Source organism: Schistocerca cancellata, chromosome 4 (assembly GCF_023864275.1).
Source record: "Schistocerca cancellata isolate TAMUIC-IGC-003103 chromosome 4, iqSchCanc2.1, whole genome shotgun sequence".
Lineage (NCBI taxonomy): Eukaryota > Metazoa > Arthropoda > Insecta > Orthoptera > Acrididae > Schistocerca > Schistocerca cancellata.
The window spans coordinates 125,373,918-125,401,115 of record NC_064629.1 but is presented as its reverse complement, the minus strand read 5'-3'; the positions used below and the strand labels follow the sequence as shown (position 1 = coordinate 125,401,115).

The following is a 27,198-nucleotide window of genomic DNA, read 5'->3' as shown; positions in this document are numbered from 1 at the left end:
GCCATTTCCACCTGGCGCCTCAGTTGGACCAGCGTTCGTGCTGGACGTGCAGACCGCGTGAGACAACGCTTCATCCAGTCCCAAACATGCTCAATGGGGGACAGATCCGGAGATCTTGCTGGCCAGAGTAGTTGACTTACACCTTCTAGAGCACGTTGGGTGGCACTGGATACATGCGGACGTGCATTGTCCTGTTGGAACAGCAAGTTCCCTTGCCGGTCTAGGAATGGTAGAACGATGGGTTCGATGACGGTTTGGATGTACCGTGCACTATTCAGTGTCCCCTCGACGATCACCAGTGGTGTACGGCCAGTGTAGGAGATCGCTCCCCACACCATGATGCCGGGTGTTGGCCCTGTGTGCCTCGGTCGTATGCAGTCCTGATTGTGGCGCTCACCTGCACGGCGCCAAACACGCATACGACCATCATTGGCACCAAGGCAGAAGCGACTCTCATCGCTGAAGACGACACGTCTCCATTCGTCCCTCCATTCACGCCTGTCGTGACGCCACTTGAGGCGGGCTGCACGATGTTGGGGCGTGAGCGGAAGACGGCCTAACGGTGTGCGGGACCGTAGCCCAGCTTCATGGAGACGGTTGCGAATGGTCCTCGCCGATACCCCAGGAGCAACAGTGTCCCTAATTTGCTGGGAAGTGGCGGTGCGGTCCCCTACGGCACTGCGTAGGATCCTACGGTCTTGGCGTGCATCCGTGCGTCGCTGCGGTCCGGTCCCAGGTTGACGGGCACGTGCACCTTCCGCCGACCACTGGCGACAACATCGATGTACTGTGGAGACCTCACACCCCACGTGCTGAGCAATTCGGCGGTACGTCCACCCGGCCTCCCGCATGCCCACTATACGCCCTCGCTCAAAGTCCGTCAATTGCACATACGGTTCACGTCCACGCTGTCGCGGCATTCTACCAGTGTTAAAGACTGCGATGGAGCTCCGTATGCCACAGCAAACTGGCTGACACTGACGGCGGCGGTGCACAAATGCTGCGCAGCTAGCGCCATTTGACGGCCAACACCGCGGTTCCTGGTGTGTCTGCTGTGCCGTGCGTGTGATCATTGCTTGCACAGCCCTCTCGCAGTGTCCGGAGCAAGTATGGTGGGTCTGACACACCGGTGTCAATGTGTTCTTTTTTCCATTTCCAGGAGTGTATATCTCAAAAGGGTCCAGAAAGATTTATTCCACATTAATAACATTAATTCTGCAACTTAAAATCTTACCCAGCCTTTTTTCTTCTTCTTCCCATGTCCATCTTGTGCATGAGCTGAACTTGAAAGACTGCAGGCTGATGACAGAGAGTTGATACTGGATACAGAGTCAGCAGACAACTGACGAGACATGTTGGTTCCCTTGCCTACAGTAAGAAATATACAAGTAACATGTAGTATGTATGACTACACTCAACACACACACACACACACACACACACACACACACACACACACACACACATCACTTTTGAAGTGAGGGATGGAAAGGGTATTTCACCTAGTTTCTCACAGAAATGATGATCATGGCACACAAATGGAATGAAACACTAATAGTTGACAGCTGTTAGTACTTCAGCCATCATGTCATAATGTAAAATGTTATTCTTCAGCTAGTTTATATATGAACAGTGGCATGGTTGAATCATTTGGAACTCTAAATGTTAATGATTTTTTTTAAGTATGTCAATTACAACACAGCTTAAGTTAAGAAAATATGAGAAACTATTATTTGAGAATAGTTCAAGTGAAATGTTATTGCTACAAGACAGAATGAAATAAGACAGACAAGGAAATTTCAACTACAAAGACAGCTTGAATGAGCAATGCAAACAGGAGGAAGCATTTGGAAGTACACGTTGCTTCATGTATTACATGCCTTCAAATGTCAATGATGATATCTGAGTCTCACTAAAGTCGCATCTTACTTACATTTATTGTCTTCTACTCAACCTATGATCATAAACATGCACAGTGGTTGACATATAACACTGCTTACCCTCTGTAAAGGGAAATGGTATAAAGAGAAGGGTAGACTTCTAAGAAGACTATACTAGTAGCACTTTTCTACCAACAATTTCATCTGAGGATGATAGTATTTTATAGGATTTTTGGGCAAGATTCCTGAGAGATGTATCAGAAACTCAGATGGGAGAAAAAAACATAATACCATAAACCACTTAATGCTTGTTTTATGCACACTGGGTATTAGATTCATTAGCACACTGTGAAGCCAAATTCAAAGAAAAATTAATAAATACAGTTGTTTTGGTTTCTTTTACAACAAAAAGATAACAGATAAAAATTCTGATGAATAAATGTACTTAATAACTACAAACTCAAATGATAACATAAATGATGAAGCACGTATTAGTGAAAGATGCAGTGCTCTATATTGTTAACAACTACCATTTAGTGCAGCAGTGGCATTAATCGTGTGCCTTCGAGCCAGTGATGGAGACATACTCTGTATATGAGCTGAAGTTAGGCCTGCTTCTACACTTTGCTTCCGAAGTAGTTCTATAGTCTGCCGTAACTCAAGCAGCTCAGAGTCCTACAACAAACAAACAGGACGGATGTAAATTTTTGTGTTCAGTGTGACAATTTCTCAGTTCAAAAATGAGTTATACAATAAGTGTTCACTAGTCTCTAATGTATTTCAAACTAAAGATTAACAACTACAGTACTCGAAACCATGTTTATAACTGCCTGTGCCTTAAGAGGGTAATCAGAGAGAGAGAGAGAGAGAGAGAGAGAGAGAGAGAGAGGGTGGGGGGGGGGGGGGAGGGGGACAGCAGTGGATATTCTTCATCAGGAACAAGAAAGCTGAACAGGGTGGCTGGACAAGATGAGGTAATACTGGTGAAAAATGTGCTACCTGGAATAGAATAGTCTGGTGAAGATGAAGCAAACTCTTACATTAAAGACTGCCTTTTGTTACAACTGGTATATAGGAATACACAAATAATCGTCTAATTCCATTAAGTACACGAACAGATTTTACAACACAAGGCATAATTACTTTGACAACTGAACTCTGTAAGGCAGCACACTCTCCTTTAAATTTCAGAATGCAAGAGAACAATTTTAAACGAAAAGAGTTTGCCAGAAAGTAAATCAGTTTCATTTTATCCATGATGGAAATGGATTAAGAGTGTGACAGTGCCTAAGAACAAGTACTATGTCACAAAATGCTTTTTTATAGAAGCACTCTGGATTACAAACATTGCGGATTGATTTTCAAGTACTACTTTTATTCACAGCACACTCTTACATCACATATTGGCCATTTATTACACTGTGATCAGTTTCACACCATACAAATGCAGTGACTTCAAGATGGCGGAAGGATTTTAAATGAACTGCGCATTATTATTATTATTATTATTATTATTATTATTACTAAACAATAATATTATTAATAATACAATAAACATTTCTACATTTATAAATGTAGCTATTATTCATCTCTGAAATTTAACCGAGCTTATTTCATACTGAAGCACCAAATGACAGGAAGATGAGCAGTTGATTTCTTCGTAAAATTTGTAGATTATTCTCGTATCTGTCCAAGTATGAAAATTTAAGAAATTACTTTTGAGCTGCTTCTGAATATTGTGTGTCCTGTCATTTAAACAAATTGTTATAAACAAACACTGAGAAAATCTAAATTTTTTATGAGAAGTCTCACATAGTCCCACATCAAGAAAAATCCAGATCAGATATGTCACCAGAATCTAAAACAAAGTAGCAACATGTATTTTGGTAGTAGTTCTGATGAATCTGCATCATTTTAATGCCCCTTCCTCTGTAAAAAGTGCTAAATTTGTTCTGCTCCTACACTGCAAAGACAGAATGACGCAACAGCCCATAATTTACACTGATAAGGACACACTGTTGTAGTAGTCCCTATGGAAAGATTTCAGTTCACATGAGGGAAAATACTCAATTCCAGCAGATCTGAGCTGCAGCAGGGACGAGTCAAGAGATCCACCCCCATCCCAAGAAAAGAGGGTTGAAGGAAGAATTAAAATTTACCAATAGGAAAGGCATACATGGATGTTACATTAACAGTGTTAAGACAAATGACTTTGACCTTCGAATTTAAGTGTTAGATGCATATCTCATCATGAAAGTGAATGGAGATTTGCCATCCTCATGACCATTTTATTAAATAAAAAATTTTTAAAGTATAGATCTTTTAATTCCTAGACCACAATTTTCCTATTACAATTCAAGTACAATAACCAGTTTTGGTTGCTTTGTACAACCATCTTCAGATAGTTCAAAACATAAAAAAAGCAGTGAAAATGCACTGGAGAGCATCATTACCTGTATCATGCAATGAAATGCATTTGTAAATACCAAGGCAATGACAGTATGTAGTTTAAAAATGTCACAGTGAACAAACCAGGTAGTAGCCCATGATCTTAGAGGATTATGGTAATAATGAAGGAAAATGGCCAGTTGCATGAGCAAAAGTTGCATCAGAAGCTCATTATTTTCAACTATTATCAGGTATTACAGCCTCAAGACTGGTGAGCTTGTGACGTTTTCTTTTTATTCTTCAACCTGTATACATGTTTTAAAGATGGCAATTTCATAAACCATGCAGGATCATTCTTTTGCAAGGGAGTCTATGGAAAAGTTGACAATTTTTGGAACTGTTGCATATACTGTTCTCATTATAAAACCTGCTACAAAATTGAAAATTATGAGCTTTTAATGCAATTTTTACTCATGCAACTGGCTATTTTCCTTCATTATTATGAACATCCTTAGAGATTACAGTCTACAACCTGGCTTGCTCATGGTTATGTTTTTAAACTACATACTGTCATTGTCTTGGCATTTACAAATGCATGTCATTGCATGTCTACAGCTAACGATGCTTTCCAATGCGTATTCACCGCTTTTATACATTTTTAAAAATGTGAAGATGGTTGCACAAAGCAACTGAAACTTGTTATTGGACTTTTAACTGTAATAGGAAAACTGTATTTTAGGCATTAAAAATTTTTTACTTTAAAAAATTTTTGTTAAATAAACTTAATTAAGAATGCTGTCTCCTCCCTGACTATTTCAGGCTTCACAAATTAATCACCATTTATTTTGGTATTCTGCATTCTGTAACTTTGATTATGATGATAAACTATGTATACATAGTTCCACGAAATTCAAGTGAAAAGCCAGATATCAGTAACTTGCTGCCGTGATATTTTGGCACAAAGTCTTCTGGCCATCTTCAGGTGAACACTGTGTCCCCCTATTTATATTGAAGGTATTGTCAACTTTACCTTTCTCTCAGCTGTTGAAGTAAGGTGCTGAAGTCGCTGTGTCATATTTGATAAGGATTGCTCAAATGCAGACACAACATGTGCCTAAAAAAAAGGAAAACAAATATTAGTTCTTCTGAGTTTATGCAACTGTATCACTTATGAATAAATTATACTATTGTACACATACAATGATGTATAGAATTAAAGATGCAAGGAGTTCCGAAATGCATTAGGAGGCCTAATACCAAATGTATCATCATAAGGGAAATCCCAGGATGTAAACAACATACTGACTGAAATTTAGACAGACAACCTCACGTACCGAGGAATGATGGGTGGTACATAGGTACACTGTTCTCTTGAGCTTGTATGGCTGCATATACAGGGTGATTCAAAAAGAATACCACAACTTTAAAAATGTGTATTTAATGAAAGAAACATAACATAACCTTCTGTTATACATCATTACAAAGAGTATTTAAAAAGGTTTTTTTTCACTCAAAAACAAGTTCAGAGATGTTCAATATGGCCCCCTCCAGACACTCGAGCAATATCAACCCGATACTCCAACTCGTTCCACACTCTCTGTAGCATATCAGGCGTAACAGTTTGGATAGCTGCCGTTATTTCTCATTTCAAATCATCAATGGTGGCTGGGAGAGGTGGCCGAAACACCATATCCTTAACATACCCCCATAAGAAAAAATCGCAGGGGGTAAGATCAGGGCATCTTGGAGGCCAGTGATGAAGTGCTCTGTCACGGGCTGCCTGGCGGCCGATCCATCGCCTCGAGTAGTTGACGTTCAGGTTTCGTAACTAACCTTTTTCATAGGACTCTCCATACAGTTGATTGTGGAATTTGCAGCTCTCTGCTAGCTCTGCGAGTAGATTTTCCTGGGCTGCGAACAAATGCTTGCTGGATGCGTGCACGTTGAACAACTGTCGTCGATTCACTTCTGCCATACTCAATAACACAAAAAGCTTTCTGTTGAGCGGTCGCCATCTTAGCATCAACTGACGCTGACGCCTAGTCAACAGCGCCTCAAGCGAACAAATGTACAACTAAATGAAACTTTATAGCTCCCTTAATTCGCCGACAGATAGTGCTTAGTTCTGCCTTTTGTTGTTGCAGAGTTTTAAATTCCTAAAGTTGTGGTATTGTTTTTGAATAGCCCTGTATTACTAATTGCAATTATGAATTTTAATTTGAAACAAGGCATACAAACTTCACTACTGACAACATTCAATAACTTTGCTGTCATTTCAGTTTACAAAAATAATTAAGTTTCTTTTTATTTATTTTCAACCCAACTGGACAGCCATGCACTTTAAAGCACTGCTCCCAGGACAGAACAGTAAGCTGGTCCAGACTGAATCTTCCTGGTGGATTAACAATGAGGGTCACCGAGCTGGCTGACCTGGATGTTGTTTTTACACTGTTTGACATATCCTACTAGGTGAATACCAGGTTGATCCCTAAGTGCCACTTCAGTTACACAATAAGCAAACACAGAGAACACTTTTGCTCACTTAAACATGAATAACACTCCACACAGACAGTTGGAGTACACATATTCTGTCCTGGAGAGGAGGGGTTTGTAATGGGCTGGCGACAGGAAGGGCATCTGACTACCACTTCAATGCAAAATATGTAAACTAACTATGCCGTCCCTGTGCTGATGTGGGACAAAAGCACAAGAAAAATAAAAACAAGAAATTACTGTTCATTTTCCATTTTTTTCAATTTTGCAGTAGCAGAAATCTAATGATATAATGTCACATGCAACTAGTGGACAGTTGAGAACAGTAAAATGGGGACCGCACATCGATATCCTGGAAAGACTCTAGAAAAAAATTATTCCTATATTGTACTAGTGAGAGATATGCATCTAGTGCAAAAAAGTACAATGTGCAAAGATATTTGGAATTCAAAAAAGAATTCTACAGTAAAATCTGGCAATTAAGTTTATAGGCCTGTATCATTTGACTTCATCTACTGCAGACCTATAAGAAATATACCAAGCTTGAATATAATGGATGTTCTTTACGAGAACAGACTTCTCAAAATATTCAGTAGTGATTTTTAAGTGGTGGTTATGTGAAACTGAGTTACCTTGAAAGTGTACAAAATAGCATCTGACACACGCAACAAAACTTGTTGTGCTCGCAGAGTCTTTTCTTGAAATAAACTATGTGATCAGAAATATCCAAACAGACCCAAAAACATACGTTTTTCATATTAGGTGCATTTTGCTGCCACCTACTGCCAGATACTCCTGTGAGAGACCTCAGTGGTCATTAGACATCTTGAGACAGCAGAATGGGGCCCTCCATGGAACTCACGGACTTTGAATGTGGTCAGGTGATTTGGTGCCACTTGAGTCCTACGTCTGTACGCGAGATTTCCACACTCCCAAACATCCTTAGGTCCACTGCTACCGATGTGATAGTGAAGTGGAAACATGAAGGGACACGTATAGCACAAAAGCATACAGGCCAAACTGCATGAGAGACAGAAACCGCTGACAGTTGAAGAGGGTTGTAACGTGTAATAGGCAGACATCTATACAGACCATCACGCAAGAATTCCAAACTACATCAGGATCCAGAATGAGATTTTCACTCTGCAGCAGAGTGTGCGCTGATATGAAACTTCCTGACAGATTAAAACTGTGTGCCCGACCGAGGCTCAAACTCGGGATCTTTGCCTTTCGCAGGCAAGTGCTCTACCATCTGAGCTACCGAAGCACAACTCACGCCCGGTCGTCACAGCTTTACTTCTGCCAGTATCTCGTCTCCTACCTTCCAAACTTTACAGAAGCTCTCCTGCGAACCTTGCAGAACTAGCACTCCTGAAAGAAACGATACTGCGGAGACATGGCATAGCCACAGCCTGGTGGATGTTTCCAGAATGAGATTTTCACTCTGCATCAGGATCCACTGCAAGTGGATTTCAGGGTCGAGCAGCTGCTCATAAGTCACACATCACACTGGTAAATGCCAAACGATGCCCCACATGGTGTAAGGTGCATAAACATTGGACGGTTGAACAGTGGAAAAACGTGTGGAGTGACAAATCATGGTACACAATGCGGCGATCCAATGGCAAGGTGTGGGTAGGGCGAATGTCCGGTGAATGTCATCTGCTAGCATGTGCAGTCCCCAACAGTAAAATTTGGAAGTGGTGGTGTTATAGTGTGGTCGTGTTTTTCATGGAGGGGGCTTGCACCCCTTGTTGTTTTGCATGGCACTATCACACCACAGGCCTACATTGATGTTTTAAGCACCTTCCTGCGACCCACTGTTGAAGAGCAATTCGGGGATGGCGATTGCATCTTTCAACACGATCGAGTACCTGTTCATAATGCACGGCCTGTGGCAGAGTGGTTACATGACAATAACGTCCCTGTAATGGACTGGCCTGCAAAGAGTCCTGACCTGAATCCTATAGAACACCTTTGGGATGTTTTAGAATGCTGACTTCATGCCAGGCTTCACCAAACAACATTGATACCTCTTCTCATTGCAGCACTCCCCAAGAAACCTTCCAGACCTGATTGAACGTATGCCTGTGAGAGTGGAAGGTGTCATCAAGGCTAAGGGTGAGCCAGCACCATATTGAATTCCAGCATTACCAATGGGGGGCACTGTGAACTAGCAAGTTATTTTCAGTCAGGTATCCGGATACCTTTGATCACATAGTGTAAAATAAATTTTAAGAATAACTTTTCCGACAGAAATACATAGTCATTTTTAACCAGCACATGTATTGATGATTTAATAAGTTCCAGAATGTTAGCAAATTTTTCTCCATAAATGGAGGTAACAAACATCCAGTATTATTGGGAAAAAGACAGGTCCTGACTAAAACAAAATCAAAAGTGAACCAATTTAGAGATAGGGGGACGATTGGGGATGGGGGAATTGCACACAAAAAGCATATCTCTCAGTAGAAATGGAAAAATTTTGAATTATAATTTCTTTATCAATAACAGTAAATCTGACATTAATATGTGCAAGAGAGTTTTTCCACACATTTATTGTAATATTGACTAGTTTTTACTCACATTGGTAGATAACTGGCTTGTAAGAGTGTGGACTTTCTCTTGTGCGTCCATCAGCTCTCTCCTCAGTTTTCGGATTTCATGTGCTTGCTTCTCTTCAGCAGTACTGTACAAGGATGATGTTGTTGATACTAGACTTACTGATGAACCATGTACTAGAAAATAAAAAGCATATTATTGCAGCTCATTGCTGCTCAACTGAGAATAATTTATACACAAAATTGTGAAATTTGTCACTTCAGTTGTTATCAGCAATAGATTTTTGGATAAGACAAAAGAACTAATCATACATCAAATCTGTTTTAAACACTTCTGTAGAGTAAAATATCTGCAAAATTAAGTCTGTGAACTAATAAATATAAATGTATAAATTACATGAAATGTAATAATAGGTAGTACTACTGTAATGCAATACATCATCAATATTTGAATAACATATTTTAAATAAATCTCAGAAAATAATTTTCTTGCTATTTTATTGCAAAAGTGGGCTACCGGCAATTTTCAACTGCTATCACACTCCTCAGTATGCAGCTTAAGAAATACACATCAAATAAGTCAGTTATCTAAAATGAAAGTGAATGCTAGGGGAGGAGCAAATGATATTCAATCATTACTGTGACATTATTATGTTTCCTCATGAATTCAAAGATATCCAATGAAGAGTCTAGAACAGCTAAACAATACAGTTTATTTTTAAACTGGACAACTTTATTATTTTCCTGGCCTTATTTGTCAACACTCCCATTTCTTTATATAAACTAGAATGAGTGTTGAATATATAATTTAATTTTTAAGCAACAATAACTATCTATTCTGTATTCTGAAACTGCTGTTCTCACCTTCATCATCTTTAGAGTTTGTTTTGGACAGCAAACCAGAGTAAGGCGACATGCTGGTGCGGCTCAAAACATGACTAGATGCAGAAGATGTAATAGGGGACACAGGATAGTTGAATCTGGAAATGAGCAAAAAATTTATAAACACATTTGACACATACGAGGGGTGTTTGAACAGTCCTTCCAAAAATAAAAATTACTAACATGTTTGGGGTAAACTTTTTTTAATTTTTCGACATAGTCTCCTTTTAGACTTATACACTTCATCCAATGCTGTTCTAATTTGTTGATCCCTTCCGAATAATAGGAATTGTCCAAGTCTGCAAAATAGCTATTAGATGGTGCAATCACCTCCTCGTTTGGATAAAATCTTTGTCCCACCAGCCATTTCCTCAAATCGGAGAACAAATAGTAGTAGGGAGCCAAGTCTGGATGTGAAATGGGGGATGTGAAAATGAGTTGGAATACTATTTCCATCAATTTTGTGACCACAACTGCTGAGGTGTGTGCTGGTGCATTGTCGTGATGGAAAAGGACTTTTTTGCGGTCCAATCGCCAGTGTTTTTCTTGCAGCTCAGTTTTCAAATGGTCCAAGAACGATGAATAATATGCACCTGTGATAGTTTTACCATTTTCCAGATAGTCGATGAAGAATATCCCTTGCAAATCCCAAAAGACAGTCGCCATAACCTTTCTGGCCGAAGGAATGGTCTTCACCCTTTTTGGTGCAGATTCTCCCTTGGTAATCCATTGTTTAAACTGTTGTTTGGTCTCAGGAGTATAGTAATGTATCCATGTTTCATCCAAAGTGACGAAACGATGCTTAAAGTCCTGTGGATTCTTCCTGAACAGCTGCAAAAGATTCTTGAACACTTCACACGATTCCGCTTTTGGTCAAGCGTGAGCAATCGCGGAACCCATCTTGTGGATAGTTGCCTCATCTCCAAATGTTTCTGCAAAATATTATGTACCCATTCATTTGAGGTGCCCACAGCACTAGCAATCTTACGCACCTTAACGCTGTCACCCATCACCATATCATGGATTTTATCAATGATTTCTGGAGTCGTAACCTCCACAGGGCGTCCAGAATGTTCAGCATCACTTGTGCCCAAATGGCCACTCCAAAAATTTTTAAACCACTTATAAACTGTTCTAATCAAAATTTCAGAGTCACCGTAATGTTTATCAAGCTTCTCTTTAGTCTCCTGAAGCGTTTTGCCTTTCATAAAGTAATGTTTAATCACCACACGAAATTCTTTTTCGTACATTTTTTGACAACCACTGTACCTATTTGATTCACACGAATGCCAAACACAAAGAAATAGACCAATATGGCTGAAACTTGGTGTGCGTGCTTTCCAAAGATGCTACTAACTAAACATGACCTCGATATGAGCCGGTGGTGCCATCTCTCGGACTTTGCATGGGCTTTTCAAACGCCCCTCGTATTTTTGCACACAAAATGATACAATTGTTTATAGTTGCTTCTGTAATGACTACTGCAGTAGCTTTATACATGTACGTATCAGGTAAACATCAACTTATAAAACTCACAAAAACAACTGTTATGGGCCACTGGTATGCTACTATACACAATAGTTACCAGCGGTGATGTCACTGGTGTCAACAGCATCACCATGTATGGAAATACATTGATTCAGCTTTTGATACAGCTACTTCAACCTAATGATCACTGGATCCCATGCCATGTTGAGCTCAGGCTACTATCTCCATTAAGGGTGCTACCAATAATTTTTATTTTGATGGCTTCTTTAATTATATAGTCCCAGAAGCCACTAGTGCGATCCATGACAAAGGCTTAGTCACATTTGATACAGTAACCATTTTCTAATGTGTGTGTGTGTGTGTGTGTGTGTGTGTGTGTGTGTGCAGCTAAAGTAGATTTTTCGGGCTAGCATAGACAATGAAACCTCTCATGTTCCTTTCTGTGTTGTCCTACAGTACACACCATTTGACCAATGTAAGACTGGCTATAACCGCAAGGTATTTTGTAGACCTCAGGTGTTCTGATAACTGCTGCGTCTTTTAACTGGTCTCGCTAATTGCCAGATTTTTTTTTTCAGAGTCCTGAAGACTGATTTGATTTTGTGTCTTATCAGCAGGCAAATTATTTTGTCTGACACAGAGCCTCAAAACAGCACTCAAAACAGCAAAAGAGCAACTTCCTTTTCCTGCTACTCATCAGTGTTCTTATTGTGATTCCTGCTTAAGATCATTTCACTTATTTGGTGAAAATAGTAGCCACTGTTCCTGAAGGCCTTGCATATGCGGCTCAGCTCATGAGGTAGGTTATCAGTGTCTGATATTGTTCTTGCATGATCTATCAATGATTGTCACATAGTGCACTTCTGTGGTACACGGTGATGGTGTGGAAGTACAGATCAGTGTACACAGCTTTTCTGTAGGTGCTGTGGTCAAGGTATCCATTCTATATGCGGTGGACCAAGATGTCAACAAAGTGCAATGCATTGTATTTTTATACTTCCATAGTGAACTCAATGTTACTGTTAATTCTGTTGAGATATTCCAAGAACTTGTGAAGTTTTTCACATCTTTGGGGCCAAATGACAAACATGTCATCAACATACCAGAAGAAACAAATAGGCCTTAATGGCACTGTCTCTAAGGCAATAACCTCACAATTCTTCCTAAAGAGATTTGCAACAGCTGGAGCTAACAGACTTTACACTACAACACCATGCACCTGGTCATAAAACATTGGTTGTTGTACAGAACAAAATGATATAAGAGTGTGCCTAAATCACCAATAATACCCTTAATAGAGAGGGTGGCCTGGTGTTAGATCCATCAACTGTGCAGTTTAAATGGGTGTACCATACACAGAGTCAATGTATGTCCATATATGGTGATGCTGTGAGCACCAGTGATCTCACAGCCAGCATATACAGTGAGGCTGTGAGCACCAGTGGTCTCACATCCAGCAGCTATAGTATGTAAGGGTGAACCAGCAGCCCATCGGCAGTCATACCACTTAACAATGCTCACAAACTGTTTTGTCGAAAGCCCATAACATTTCAACCACTTGACATGGCTAGAAGCTGGAGAACATTTTATTCGATGTTACCACCACACCACTCTGCAGTCTTACAGTACATTCCTCTACGGGACAGAAATGTGGCGCATTTTAAATGTAAGGGGAAACTGTTGTCAATAAGACTTATTTATTGAGCTACTGTGCTGCCATGATGAGAAGGCAATTCCGCAATTTGCTAGGGTATTCCATCACATCAACACCGCCAGCTCCTGGAGGATATGTCGTCATGCCAGCTTCATCCAACTACGAGAAAGGATACACAATACCAGGCAGTTGTGCATCACGGAGAGATTTACTATTGAAATTTCGGGACAGCACTTTTCAGGAGGAGTCAGACAACATACTACCTCCCCCGCATGCATCTCACGTATTGACCATGAGGAGAAAATTCAAGAAATTAGAGCCAATACAGAGGCTTACCGACAATGATTCTTCCCATGCACTATTCGTGAGTGGAACAGGGTTGGAGGGATTTGATAGCGGTACCGAAAGTACCCTCTGCCATATACCATTAGGTGGATTGCGGAGTATGATGTAGACGTAGATGCAGCAGGCGGATGTAAATGGAAAGCTCTTATGGCTTTGCAGTTGAAACTATCAAGGACACTCAACAGCTCTGGAGAGGGATTCAGTTGATGTGGCTGTTTCCCAAACAACATTTTCCTTCCTATTTCTAGATCATATCACAACATTTATCTATTATAGCCATAGGGCAGAAGTGAACAAGAATCTTAACTCTGCACTCACAACAATGAAATGCTGACTGGCACATTTGTTTGATAATAGAGTATGGACACTGTAACTTTGCAACATTTATCCACTATTTTTCTAAATAAACTACCAGCCATTTTAATTCTGATGCTTTATTTTTTCATAAAAAATATCCAACTATGTTCTTCCATTCGCACATTATGACATGTTCATTCTGACACATTTTAAAATCAAATCACACAGATCGAACAATTTTCTCAGAGTTACTTCACTAGACTAGAATTCCAAGTATGTGCTGCGAAAGCTGAGAAGTTTCAGCAAAGACGGTATTTCCTTATATTGTTCATAAAATTGATGCAAGATATGGTGCACACAATGTGACAACATTGCAGATACTGCTGCCTAATAATACATTTACCTATATCCATGAAATACAGGGTTCATGGAGGAGTGTTCTATCTATGCAACTAAAATGAAAGGCAGTTTGTTATTTGCCATACACATTTCACTTCTTTTATTGGTGAAGCATCTTCAGTGGGCTGTAATACATGTTTCTTTTCATACATAAAATACATTCCAATGTTACATTTTACCATGTTTTTCTCTTGTTTTTCAGATTAGAAACAACTTTTGTAACACAAATGTTGTGATGTTAAATTATTGTTAGGTGTTACCGTATCTACTCGAATCTAAGCCGCACTCAAATCTAAGCCGCACCTGAAAAATGAGACTCGAAATCAAGGAAAAAAAAATTCCCGAATCTAAGCCGCACCTGAAATTTGAGACTCGAAATTCAAGGGGAGAGAAAAGTTTTAGGCCGCACCTCCAAATCGAAACAAAGTTGGTCCACTGTAATATGAGACACAATTTAGGTCGAATGAATGACGATACAGCTACAGTAGTTTGGTTCGAGTCTTCAGCTTAGCAGTTAAGCTTTACCATGTAGCCATTGCTATGCGTCAGGTGCTCTGTCCTTTTTCATGTGCTTCGTCTGGTTTGAATTGATTGCTTATTTTTCTTTGATCTGATAAGTGCTGTTCTCTTTGTTATAGGTGTTTACGTCACTCTAAGCTGAAAATGCATTACTGTACTGTGTCATGCATTGTTTGTCACATTCTGATAATGAGTGTTTACGACCTGTCGCCGCTCGCAGCATGGCTTGCTTTTGTGCTACCGCCACTTACAACTTAAAAAAAAAAAAAAAAATAAATAAATAAAGAGGAATCGTCTCATTAGCGAAACAATGGCAAGAGACTGCTATTTGTTGCTACTTACGCTGCTGCTTTCTTTGATAATGACCAACAAGAACCAAATAATAAACTGCGTATGATAGAAGATGTTTGGAACGAGAGTTTAGCGAAATTTTTTCTCCGTTTGAAAATCTTTGCAGACGCCTCTGTAGTACATTACATTCTGCACAGAAATTAGTCATCTTAGATTTAAAAATCTTGTCAATTGCCGTGCTTCATTTCTGACTGTTTCACTATTAGGCATAAGAATAATACGAATATAAACATGACATGATATGTATATTATTCCACGTTTGCTGTTGTCTCACTCTAGTTTCGTAGTTTATTAGGCAGGCAGGATTTAAATGAGATAGCAGCCAACACGAAAGAATACATGGCAAAATGTTTATATTTGTATTATTCTTATGGTGAAGAGAATACCGCATGTGATTCACAATTCATAAAAGTTCTTATTAGCAACAATCTCTTGTCACAGGTAGGAAAAAATTCAGAACATACAGTTGGCCATATTGACAAACGTCCCGAACAGTCTTGCCAGTCGGATTTTCATAGTACATTGAAATGCTGCTACATTCGAAGATGAACAATACAGAATTTGAATTTACTTTGTTGGATAATGTATGAAAATGCAGTGGTCGGAACTCAGGGCAGAGAAAAAAAGCTCGTCTTCCACAATTTTTTTTAATTTACTGACGCCAGTATTTATCTTTGTGCCTGCAAAGCATGCCTATGTAGCACTACATAATTCGAAGGCAGTTGGATGGTTCATGTACATGTTTTATCATGTGTTCAGCAATGGTAGAATGACTATTTTCATACTTCCAACTTCTTATATGTTCTTTATTCCTAGTTTTGAAATTCCTGCATGTCATCCCAGGTATATTGATTCATATTCTTGGCATTCTAACTGGTATATACCGGCTCCTTGGTATTTATCTGGTTTGTCTGTTGTTGTTTGTAAATATGACTGGAGTGTGTGTCTTGTTTCGTAAGGAATGTCTAATCCCTATTTCTTTAATATATTTGCTATACTGTGTGTTGATGTGTGTTTGTTACTTAAAGTATACCATTTCTTTCTGTTAGTCATGTCACAGGTGTGTGTTGTGTTCTGATTTTTTGGTTGAGACTTTGTACTATATGGGTGTTGTAGCCATCATTTGTGGCTATGAGTTGTAGTGTTTGTAATTCTTTTTCATAGTTTCCTTTGGTGAGTGGGATATTATTTAGTCTGTGTAACACGAGTCATATGGCTACTAATTTTTGATTTTGTGGGTGGGTGGATGGCTGCTGACTTTCTAAAGATGTCAAATGTGTGCTTGTTGGTGTCTCTCTTTATTGTTATATCCAAGAAATGCATTTCTTTTGTGGTTATTTTTCCATGGTGAACTGAATATTTTTATGCATATTGTTTACGTCAGTATGAAGTTTATCTATTGTCTTGGTTGGTTCATTCACCATAGAAATTATGTCATCCACACATCTGTGCCAGTAAACAATTTTGTATCCTTTCTTTGTGATGACTGTCTCAATGACTGTGTTTTCTATTTGGTTGGTGAATATGTTTTCCAATGTTTCTGATAGTGGTGATCGCATTGGATGCCTATGTTTTTGTAAGTAAAATTCCTTTACAAATTGGAATTAACTTTGGGATGTGATTGCTTTGAGAGTTTTGGTTATTTCATTGATATTGTCTGTAGGCAGTTTGTTATATGTCAGGAAGTTTTCTTCAATTAGTTTTATATCTGCAGGGAGTATCGAGGTGTAAATGTTCTCATGTCGAGAAAGGGATGAATGATATAGTTTGAGGAATGTGTAAGTCTTTTATTTGAGTTATGAGTTCATTTGTAATTTTTACTGTTCTTCATTTCATAATGTTGCACTATGATTTTGTTCCCGTGTTTTGCCACACGGTATGTTGGTGCGATCATGAAATTAATAACAGGCCTCAACAGAATAAGGGGTTTGTGAACCTTGGGTTGGCTCCTGAGTGTTGGTGCTTTTGGGTTCTTTTGTGTGGTGTGTTGTTTTTGTTTATCTGTGAGATTGTGTTTCATGTCTATGTCTCTCTCTCTCTCTCTCTCTCTCTCTCTCTCTCTCACCCCCCCCCCCCCCCCCCCCCGCACACACACAAAATGAAATGACGGAAGATAAACACAAAATGACAGTTAGCAACACTACACACTATAAACACACACATATACAGGGTGATTATAATTAAAGTTAAACTTTCAAAACGCTGTACAAATAACACCACTGGTCAGAATGACGTCAAATTGCAACCGAATATTATCAGACAAGGGGGAAAACAGAAGGCAGGAGAAAAAAATAGTGTCAAAACTGATCAACAGATGGCACTGTATGTGTCAGTATACGTAAATGAAAACATCTGTCATGCGCACAATCCATTGAACTTGGTATAAACATGCCAGGTACAGGGCTTTTCCTCCTTTCCCATTGCAGTATCACGCTCTGCTTGTAAAGCTGTATTACAAGAATAATTACTGTGCACATGTCGCTCTGCAGAAGTTCCGAAAACTGAAGGGTTCCGACGACTGCCGTGGGTCTGGAGAAAATGATTCGGAAATTCGAAAAGACGGGTTCTTTTGCTGTGCAACCTGGTAGAGGGAGGAATTGAATTGATTCGACGTAAGTGGAAGCAGTGGGCACAGTAATGCAACAGGAGACGAATGGTGGTGCACAAACATGTAATGCATGGAGAATTGCTCAAACATTAGACATACTCGTGAGCACGGTGTGTAAAATCCAACGAAACATCCTTCTTTGCTAATCATTCAAAATTATCCATGTGCGCAAGTTGCTACCTGTTGACCTGCCAGCAAGAGAGACCTTTGCTTTAGAATTTCTTGCTCGCATGGATGTGGACAATGATTGGCTGTGGAAGATTTTGTGGGGAGACGAAGCCCACTTCCATCTGACAGAATTTTCGAATATGGGCAATGGAAAATCCACACGCACATCCACCTGTATTGTCACTGGTAAGTGCTATGAGTGTCTTTTGCGCAACCACGTCATTCCAGCTCTCCAAGAGCATGGACGTGTGGATGGGATCATTCTTATGCAACATGGCTCACCTCCACACATTGCAAATACAGTTAAGCAGCTGCTGAAGCGGCGTTTTGAAAATGCTAGAATTATCAGCTGCCATTTCACTACAGCCTGGGCATCCTTATCACCTGATCTTAATCCGTGTGACTTCTGGCTGTGGGGCTGCCTGAAAGATGTTGTGTTCAGTGTTCTGATTGCAAACTTAGCCGAATTGAAGGCACACATTGAGTAACACATTCTGAACATGACCCCAGAAATACTCTGATCAGTTTTGGAACATGCTGTTTCTCGATTTCAATTTGTTGCAGAAAACGGTTGACAGCCTCTTGAACATGTTTTGCTCCAATCACACGGAAATTAATAATCCGATTTGATTTTGATTGACACTTTTTATGTGGTTTTTGGCCTCAGGAGAATTAAAAACCGATGTGATTGATGCTTTTTATGCAGCTTTTGGCCTCACGACAATTAAAAACTGGTTTTTCCCATCTAATGTGATATGAACTTGCCGTGGTGGATGGGCTTATGTAACTAACAGTATCACAGCTGTACACCGATGCACATTGAACAGTACAGTTTGTTTAATGTCAAACGTACACCTTAGGCGTTGTTGTATGATTCATTTGTCATTTGTAGTAGACCACTATTAAATTAAGATGCTTAAGTGCCATCTATTGCTACATTTTGTAACTATTTATTTTTCTTCTGCCATACATTGTCCCCCTTCTCCAATAATATTCCATTGCAATTTGACCTCATTCTGACCAGTTGTGTTATTTCTACAGCAGTTTGAAAGTTTAACTTTAATTATAATCACCTTGTAGATCACAAAATGAAAAGTGGAAGTGACGTGTTATACTAAATAAGGGTGAAAAAATGCTGGAAATCGACCAGCTGGAGCACGAGGACCACACATATGGACTAACAACAACGAAAATCTTAAGTAACACCAAACGATAATTTAACATCACGATATTTGTGCTACAAAAGTTGTTTCTAATAAGGAAAACAAGATAAAAACACGACAAAATGTAACATAGAAACATATTGTAACTATGACATAATATGTAATATATGTATAAAAATTCATTTAGTTGCATAGACAGAACACATCTCCTTGAATTTTGAAGTAACTAAGGAACAATGGAAAAAGATGAAATACAGGGAGTTTCAAAAAAGATTGACCTGATTTCAAAACTCTATATTTATTGATAAAAACATACTGTAAATGTGGCATGGGTTGCAAAAATACTCAGAAAATCTTAAAGTTTTAGCTATGCTATTATAAATGCTCTAGCTGTCCACCACCAGCGGCAGGAACAACATCTAAATGATAGCTAAATTCCTAAATTCATCATGAACTTTACATCATGTATCTGCTTTTACAGAAGTTATCGTAGCTATTATTCTGTTCACTAATTCTAAGTCATGTGGTAAAGGAGAGATAAACTCACTTTCCTTCATATATTCCCATAAGGGGGGGGGGGGGGGGGGGGGGGGACACGGATGGGGTCATGTCTGGCAATCTTGGAGGTCAAGAATGCACGGCAGTGTCTCAGGGTCCCACGCACAATATCCAATGCTGAGGCAGAGTGTCACTGAGAAACTGATGTATGTTGTTGTGGCAGTCTGTAATGGTTTATAGATTAAATGATGCCTTAACATTCGCCAGACAGTTGTATGAGGCATTGCCAGTTCATTACTTGCATGGTGAGTTGATTTTCATGGACTCTGCTTGAACATTTGCCGAATTCTTTCCATCATGTCTTCAAACGTGGGTGGTCGACGTAGACACTTAAATCTGCACAAGCATCCTGTCTCTTCATACTGGCAATACCACCAACAAATATTTTTGGGAGCAGGTGGGTCAATGCCAGAATGCCAACGAAAAGCACACTGGACCTAAATCACTGATTCACTCTTTGCAAACTGCAGCACACAGAACGTCTTCTGTCAAGCAGAAGTCATCTTACATCTGACTCACTGAAAAGTGAAAAGACTCACTGACTGACATTTAACAGCAATTTTCTGAAACTCTAGGCCACATCCATTCAAACAACACACATTTCCTTGCCAACATGTCCCATGTTTCGTGATTATCACTGTCCAAAATCAGGTTATTCTTTTTGAAATATCCTGTATTTACTGTTAGCCCAGGCAATGAAAACCAAAAAAGGCTGAATAGGAGAAAAAATTCATGAAGTCACAAAATTCTGCACAGTGGTAAGAGTGAGTCCCATAAACAACATCCTAAAAATCCTGAGCAGTGGGGTGAGAGCATGGGGGTTGGGTTTAGAGCTAACTATTTTATGTTCTGCTTGAATAACTCAAAAACCATTCCAGTGAAAATATTTCACAGCACAAAGTAAACCATTTTAAATTTCTTACAAAAAGGTCTTACTTTCCTCTAGGATAATTGTGTTTGGACAGCAGGGGATGGAAAAATATCAGATTATTGAAATCAGTGTTTTCATGGTATAAAATTATTGTTTGTTGTTAAATGAAGTAGGATATGAACAAATATTAATTGTGTGTGCCACATGTAAGTGCAATAGAGCCATGTCAAAGTAGAAATTATATTCTGGGTGTCTTAACAAGATGGCGGGTAGAAGCACGAGGGAAAGAAGGTTGCCGGATTGTGGTCATGCATTTCCCCTCCCTTCCATAGTTCTGCAAACTGAAACGAGAGCAGACAATTACTAACTCTCTCTACCCCAATACATCACTAGAAGCAACTACAGGATGTTTCACAAAGTTATACCAATTCTTCTATTGCATGCCTTATGAATCACTGATGACACAGAACACAGAATCTGTCCATATGCATTTCTTGTGTTAGTATTATTAGTAACTCCTGTCTGTATTCCATGTAGTGTTTGTTGTGACTCGTCGATCATTCAAAGCACCGCCACGCAATTACGTGTGTCCTCTACGTGCGGTGCTGTCTGCCAGCCATGCAGCAGCTGTGCCACCTAAGCAGCCAGCCGAGCAGTGGCCGCTAGACTGGGACTCAGTGCTCATTCGAATGCTAAAGTGTACACATGTCTTGCTTGTCAACTTACTCTGTGACTTATATGTGTTGTGTCGTTCTGAAATATATGTGTTAAACTTGGCATTATAACAATTGGCGACGAGGATGGGATTTTTCCTTTTCACCGTTGACCCACAGGTTTCCATGGCTACTGTCGAGCAACTATTGCAAAATCTCCTTGAACAGCAAACGCTTCTAACAGCGGCGATTCGCGATTTCGTCGCGGCGTCAAATGTGGGACGTTTCTCATCGTTGGCTATACCTCCTTTTCCTCCTTATGACGAGATGGCGGAAGACTGGTCTGATCATGAAAAACGTCTTCGACAGCACTTATTGGCATTTCATGTCACGGACGAACAACCATGTAAGTCTCTGTTCCTTTCCTGGATTTCACCTCAAATGTATCGTTGTTGTCGCAATTGGCTCCTTTGAAGGATCCTGCGTCTTTGTCCTTTGCTGAAATGTGCTCACTTCTGTCTATTTTCAAAAGCAAACGCATGTGGTAGCCTATCGTGTTGCCTTTCATCGTTGTCAAAAACAGCCACATCAATCCTATCGCGCTTGGGTTGCTGAACTTCGTGGCCTCAGTTGAAAGTGTCAATGTGTTACTGACGTTCACAAAGAATCCTATGCCGATTCCATGGTACGGGATGCTATTTCCGGTCGGCGCCCGACAAAGAAGTTCCGCAACGTGCCCTTCAGTTGACAAATCCGACTCTACATGAAGTTCTCTCCATTGCGCAGTCTTTTGAAATTTCTCGCGCCGCTGGGGCGCAAATAGAGGCGTGGGGTGATGTCGGGGAAATACAACCTCTGTGCGCTGTTGACAACGCGTGCGGCGCGTCCCCGCCGGCCGACGTGGCCTTAGTGCGCTCCCACGTGCAGCCTCGGCCTAACCGTGAACAACCCGCTAAGAAACTGCAGCAAAACCCCCGGCAACTTCCTTCATGTCCGCGATGTTTTACGAAACATTCACGCGAGGACTGTCCCCAACGTTGGGCTGTGTGTCACAACTGCAAAAAGAAAGGTCATGTGTCTTCCATTTGCAAATCCGACTGCATACATGATGTTCGTGAACATGACGCTGAGTCTGATTCTGTGTTGTCTGTCAATTGCACTTCTTCCCTTTCAGGGAAGTTATTCCTCACTGCCCAAATCCTTGGTCGAGATGTTCGCACGCAGGTGGATACCAGTTCTGCTGCCACTATAATTAATTCTCAGACGTATCTTCAGTTGGGTTCTCCACTCCTGTCACCTGTCACTCGGCAATTACGGACGTACAATAAACAGAAGATTTCTCTCTTGGGACAATTTGATGCTGAGGTATCTTACAAATCCGTCGTTCGCACTGTTTCCATATTTGTGGTTGACCAGAGTAACGCAGAGAATCTTTTTGGTTTCGATGCCTTTCGTGTTTTTGGGTTCTCCGTAGATGACTCTGTCAGTATCGTCTCTGATGCTATTCCTTATGCCCAATTGGATTCCTTGTCGACGACATTTTCGTCCCTTTTTTCTTCTGGGTTAGGCCGTGCTAACGACTTTGAAGCTCATTTCATGCTCAAACCCACTGCTCGGTCTAAGTTTTTTCGGGCTCGGCCCATTCCTGTGGCCCTTCGTGATCGGGTAAAATGGGAGCTGGATCATCTCACTACTTCAGGGGTCTTGCTTCCTGTCACTTCCAGTGAGTGGTCCTCTCCTGTCGTTGTCGTTGCTAAGCCAAATGGTGATATTCGTCTCTGTGGCGATTTCAAAGCCACTGTAAATGCTCAATGCCTCATCGACACTTACCCTATGCCCCGTCCTGAAGAACTGTTCATTAAACTTGCTGGAGGTCAGTATTTTTCTAAAATTGACCTGTCAGAAGCCTATCATCAACTTCGTCTCGACGCTGCTTCCCGGCAGTTTCTGGTCCTTAACACGCCTTTCGGCCTCTATCAATACCAACGATTGCCATGCTAGCGCTCCTGCTCTCTTTCAGCAATTCTTGGAACAATAATTGCTCCCTGGCCCTGGGTGCATCAATTACATGGACGACATTGTTGTCACTGGCTCCACCACTGAAGAACATCTTCAAATCTCCACACACTTTTTCATGTCTTACAGACTGCCGATCTTAAGTGTAGTCTTCAGAAATCAAAATTTTTTCAGGCATCTATCACGTACTTGGGGTTTCAACTCTCTCGGGAGGGTATTCGTCCGCTTCAGCAAACTGTTGCTGCAATCAATGCCCTTCCTCGCCCTACATCTGTTAAGGAACTGCAGGTCTTCTTGGGCAAAATAGCATACTATCACGAGTTTTTACCGTCTGCAGCTTAGGTGGCTCAGCCGTTGCATCACCTGTTGCATAAAAACGTGCCTTTTCACTGGTCCGCGTCATGCGATGCGGCTTTCCAGAAACTGAAGACTATGCCTCCAAACGCTCACGGATGCCCAACAAAAGTATTCTCAAATTGAAAAAGAAGCTTTGGCCATTATTTATGCTCTTCATAAGTTTGGTGTTTTTCTCTATGGCTCAAAATTTCATCTTGTTACGGATCACAAACCACTTGTTTCCTTGTTTCATCCATCAACGTCACTTCCCGACAAGGCTGCACACCGCCTCCAGCATTGGGCTCTTTACTTGTCTCGTTTCAATTATGAGATCCATTTCCGGCCAATGGCTCAACATGCAAATGCTGATGCTCTGTCTCGCCTTCCCATGGGTCCTGATCTGGCATTCGATAGGGATGAACTTTTGTGTTTCCACCTGGATGTTGCCGAGCAGCGGGTTGTGGACGGGTTCCCCATCACAGGGGACAGGCTGGCGGCTGCTACGGGTTCTGACCCTACCCTCTCCCGGGTTTTACGCTGTATTCAGAAGGGTTGGCCAGATCGCCCGTCCGCTAAGACTTCTGATCCGTTGTGAAACTACTATGCTTTGTGCTACCACCTCATGGCTAGGGACAGTGTTATCCTCCTTTCCACTGACAATGCATCGCCGCGTGTTGTGGTACCTGCGTCTTTACAAGCTTCGGTCTTGCGCCTCCTTCACCAAGGGCACTGGGGTGTGTCTCGCACAAAATCTCTGGTGCGCCGTCATGTGTACTGGCCTGGCATCAACTCTGAAATTGCACACATGGTCGCTGCCTGTGGCCCTTGTGCGTCACAGGCCACTGCCCCGAAGTCATCTTTGTCACCGTGGCCTTCGCCTGAGACGCCCTGGGAGCGCATTCATGCTGACTCTGCGGGACCCTTTTTAGGTACTTATTGGCTCCTCGTAATTGACACCTACTCTAACTTTCCTTTCATTGTCCGTTGCACGTCGCCTACCACCGCAGCAACCACCAGTGCTCTCACCCACATTTTTTCTTTGGAAGGCCTCCCCTCTACTCTTGTTACTGACAATGGTTCGCAATTTGCCTTTTCCAAATTTGCGGATTTTTGTGCTCATCACGGCGTTATGCATGTCACGGCCCCACCATTCCATCCACAATCAAACGGTGAGGCTAAACGACTGGTCCGCACATTTAAGGCTCAGATGCGGAAACTTCTGACTTCTTCTGCTGCTGCTGATGCGCTTCTCCAGTTTCTGGCATCTTACCGTTTCACCCCATGGGCGACCACAGCCCGGCTGAGCTATTACATGGCCGACAGCCCCGCACACTACTTCATCTTCTGCGGCCTTCCACCTCACGGCCGCGGGTGCCTTCACTTGGCCGGTTCACTGCCGACGACCTCGTCTGGGTACGGGGATATGGCAGGCGGCCAAAATGGAGTCCGGGCCGCATCTTACGACACTGTGGCCGACGCCTGTATGAAATCCAGACAGACATGGGTGTTGCAGTGCGTCATTCGGACCAGCTTCGACCTCGTGTGCCATCAACGCCTGTTCCGAATGCCGCTACACCACCTTTGGCTCTACCTGACACTCGGGATCTTGGCATCTCTCAATACTCACAACGCAGCCCTCTCACTGTCATCGCGATGCCAGCACAAGAATGGATGCCACCAGGAGATGTGCCCATGCAGGAACCGGATAACCAGCCTCTGTCAGAACCAATCTACTCGCCTCCTCCTCCTCCAACGGACGCCGACACATCACCCAAGTCTCCTGTTATATCAACTGGACTTGCCGCAACAGGCAGATTGGTGCATGGGGGCCCAGCAGATTCGACCCCTACGTCTCCTGTCATCTCGACCCGTTATCATCGGGGACACTTCCATCCATACGGGAAGCCTCCTCCTCGAGACTTTACAGTGAGTCAAACAACGCCTATGGATGTTAGCCATTTCCAGGACACCTCCATCAGGACCAGTGCAACAATTTCAAAGGGGGGGGGGGGGGGGGGGGAAGTGTTGTGACTCGCCGATCATTCAAAGCGCCGCCGCGCAATTACGCGCGTGCTCTACGTGCGGCGCTGTCTGCCAGCCATGCAGCAGCTGCGCCACCTAAGTGGCCAGCCAAGCAGCGGCCGCTAGACTGGGACTCAGTGCTCATTCGAATGCTAACGTGTACACATGTCTTGTATGTCAACTTACTCTGTGACTTATATGTGTTGTGTCGTTCTGAAATATATGTGTTAAACTTGGCGTTATAACAGTGTTAATGGGCCCTGTGGAAAATAAACACAACCTGGGTATGTCTGCACGCTTTGTTGCAGTGATTCACATAGCGAGCTGTGAAAGAGTCAGTATAAGTTTGTGAAACACCCTGTAGTTGCTTCTTGTGATATACTGTGGTAAGCAGAATGGGGAACTGTCTGCTCACACTTCAGTTTACAGACCTATGAAGCAGACAAGTGCATGTCCACAACCCAGTGACCTACCTTGTCTCACCTCAAGCTTCTATCCCACTGACCTTCTCCCACTCTGTTACACAATTTTTCCCTTAATATTGGCTCTACTGCAATTAGACGCAGTAAACACACTCATTATTTTAATATTTGTTCTTAAACAAATTCATTTAACAACAAACAAAATAAAATTAAAACATTATTTTTAATAAACTGCTATTTTTCCATCCCCTGCAATGCAGAAACTACTGGTCCTCGATAAAAATGAAAGAGATAATTTTGTAGGAAATTTAAAATGGTTTAATTTTGTATTGGGAAACATTTTCACTACAAGCGAGGATTTTTGAGTTATTCAAGAAAAATATAAAGTTGGCTTTAAAACACTCCCCCCCTCCTCCACTGGTCAGGGCTTTCAGTATGTTGTTTCTCGCACTCCCTCCTATCACTGTACAAAAATTCCCAACTACATGAATTTTTTTTCCTCCAATTTTCCTTCATTGACTGGAATGTGTGTGATTTACTTAGTCTGCTTTGGGATATACACCTAAACCCAGCTCCACTTAGCACTCACTCACTTAACCTCTGATTGTCAATATTTGCTTATACTTCATGTCACTTTTTCTGTTGGCATTATTACATCTTTCTTGTTCTCACTGTCAGTAAAATTAATGATGTTAACAGCAAGTTGTTGAAGATTCCTACTCGGGTATTTTCTGCAATCATTTTTGTGAAACTCATGTTTCCACAACAAGGATAGTGAGCAGTGCACTGGAGATTTTCTACTTAAACAACTGGTGCTCTACCACAAAGGTAAACCTGAATGTACTGTAGTGCATGGGCCAATATGAACAAGTTATAGATAATGATTTTTTATATGTCAATCAGGCAGCATTTTATCCCTTTAGGGTAAATAACATTAGCTGTTTCCTTTTCTTATTCATTTATCCATATATTTCTCAATGATGCCATTAAATAGAAAACGTGATTTTACACTGCATACTGTGTTGATTTTACGAAACATTCCTGACACATTCAACAAAGTGTTATGGAAGATACTTGCTCAGCTCATACTGTGTGAACAAGTAATAAGTCTTGGATAAAACTGA

General features: G+C 41.2%; 1 protein-coding gene across 4 annotated transcripts in view; it reads right to left on the bottom strand.

The window, feature by feature from the left end:
• The window catches only part of LOC126183309 (protein sickie-like), a 701,479-nt gene that overhangs the window by 67,484 nt on the left and 606,797 nt on the right, over positions 1 to 27,198 (bottom strand). For all 4 annotated transcript variants that reach the window (XM_049925155.1, XM_049925156.1, XM_049925154.1 and 1 more), the window contains 5 exons: positions 10,187 to 10,302; positions 9,348 to 9,499; positions 5,299 to 5,382; positions 2,411 to 2,555; positions 1,235 to 1,368 (listed from right to left, as the gene is read on the bottom strand). In XM_049925155.1, the coding sequence (XP_049781112.1) occupies positions 1,235 to 1,368; positions 2,411 to 2,555; positions 5,299 to 5,382; positions 9,348 to 9,499; positions 10,187 to 10,302 (631 nt within the window). The remainder of the gene's footprint in view (positions 1 to 1,234; positions 1,369 to 2,410; positions 2,556 to 5,298; positions 5,383 to 9,347; positions 9,500 to 10,186; positions 10,303 to 27,198) is intronic.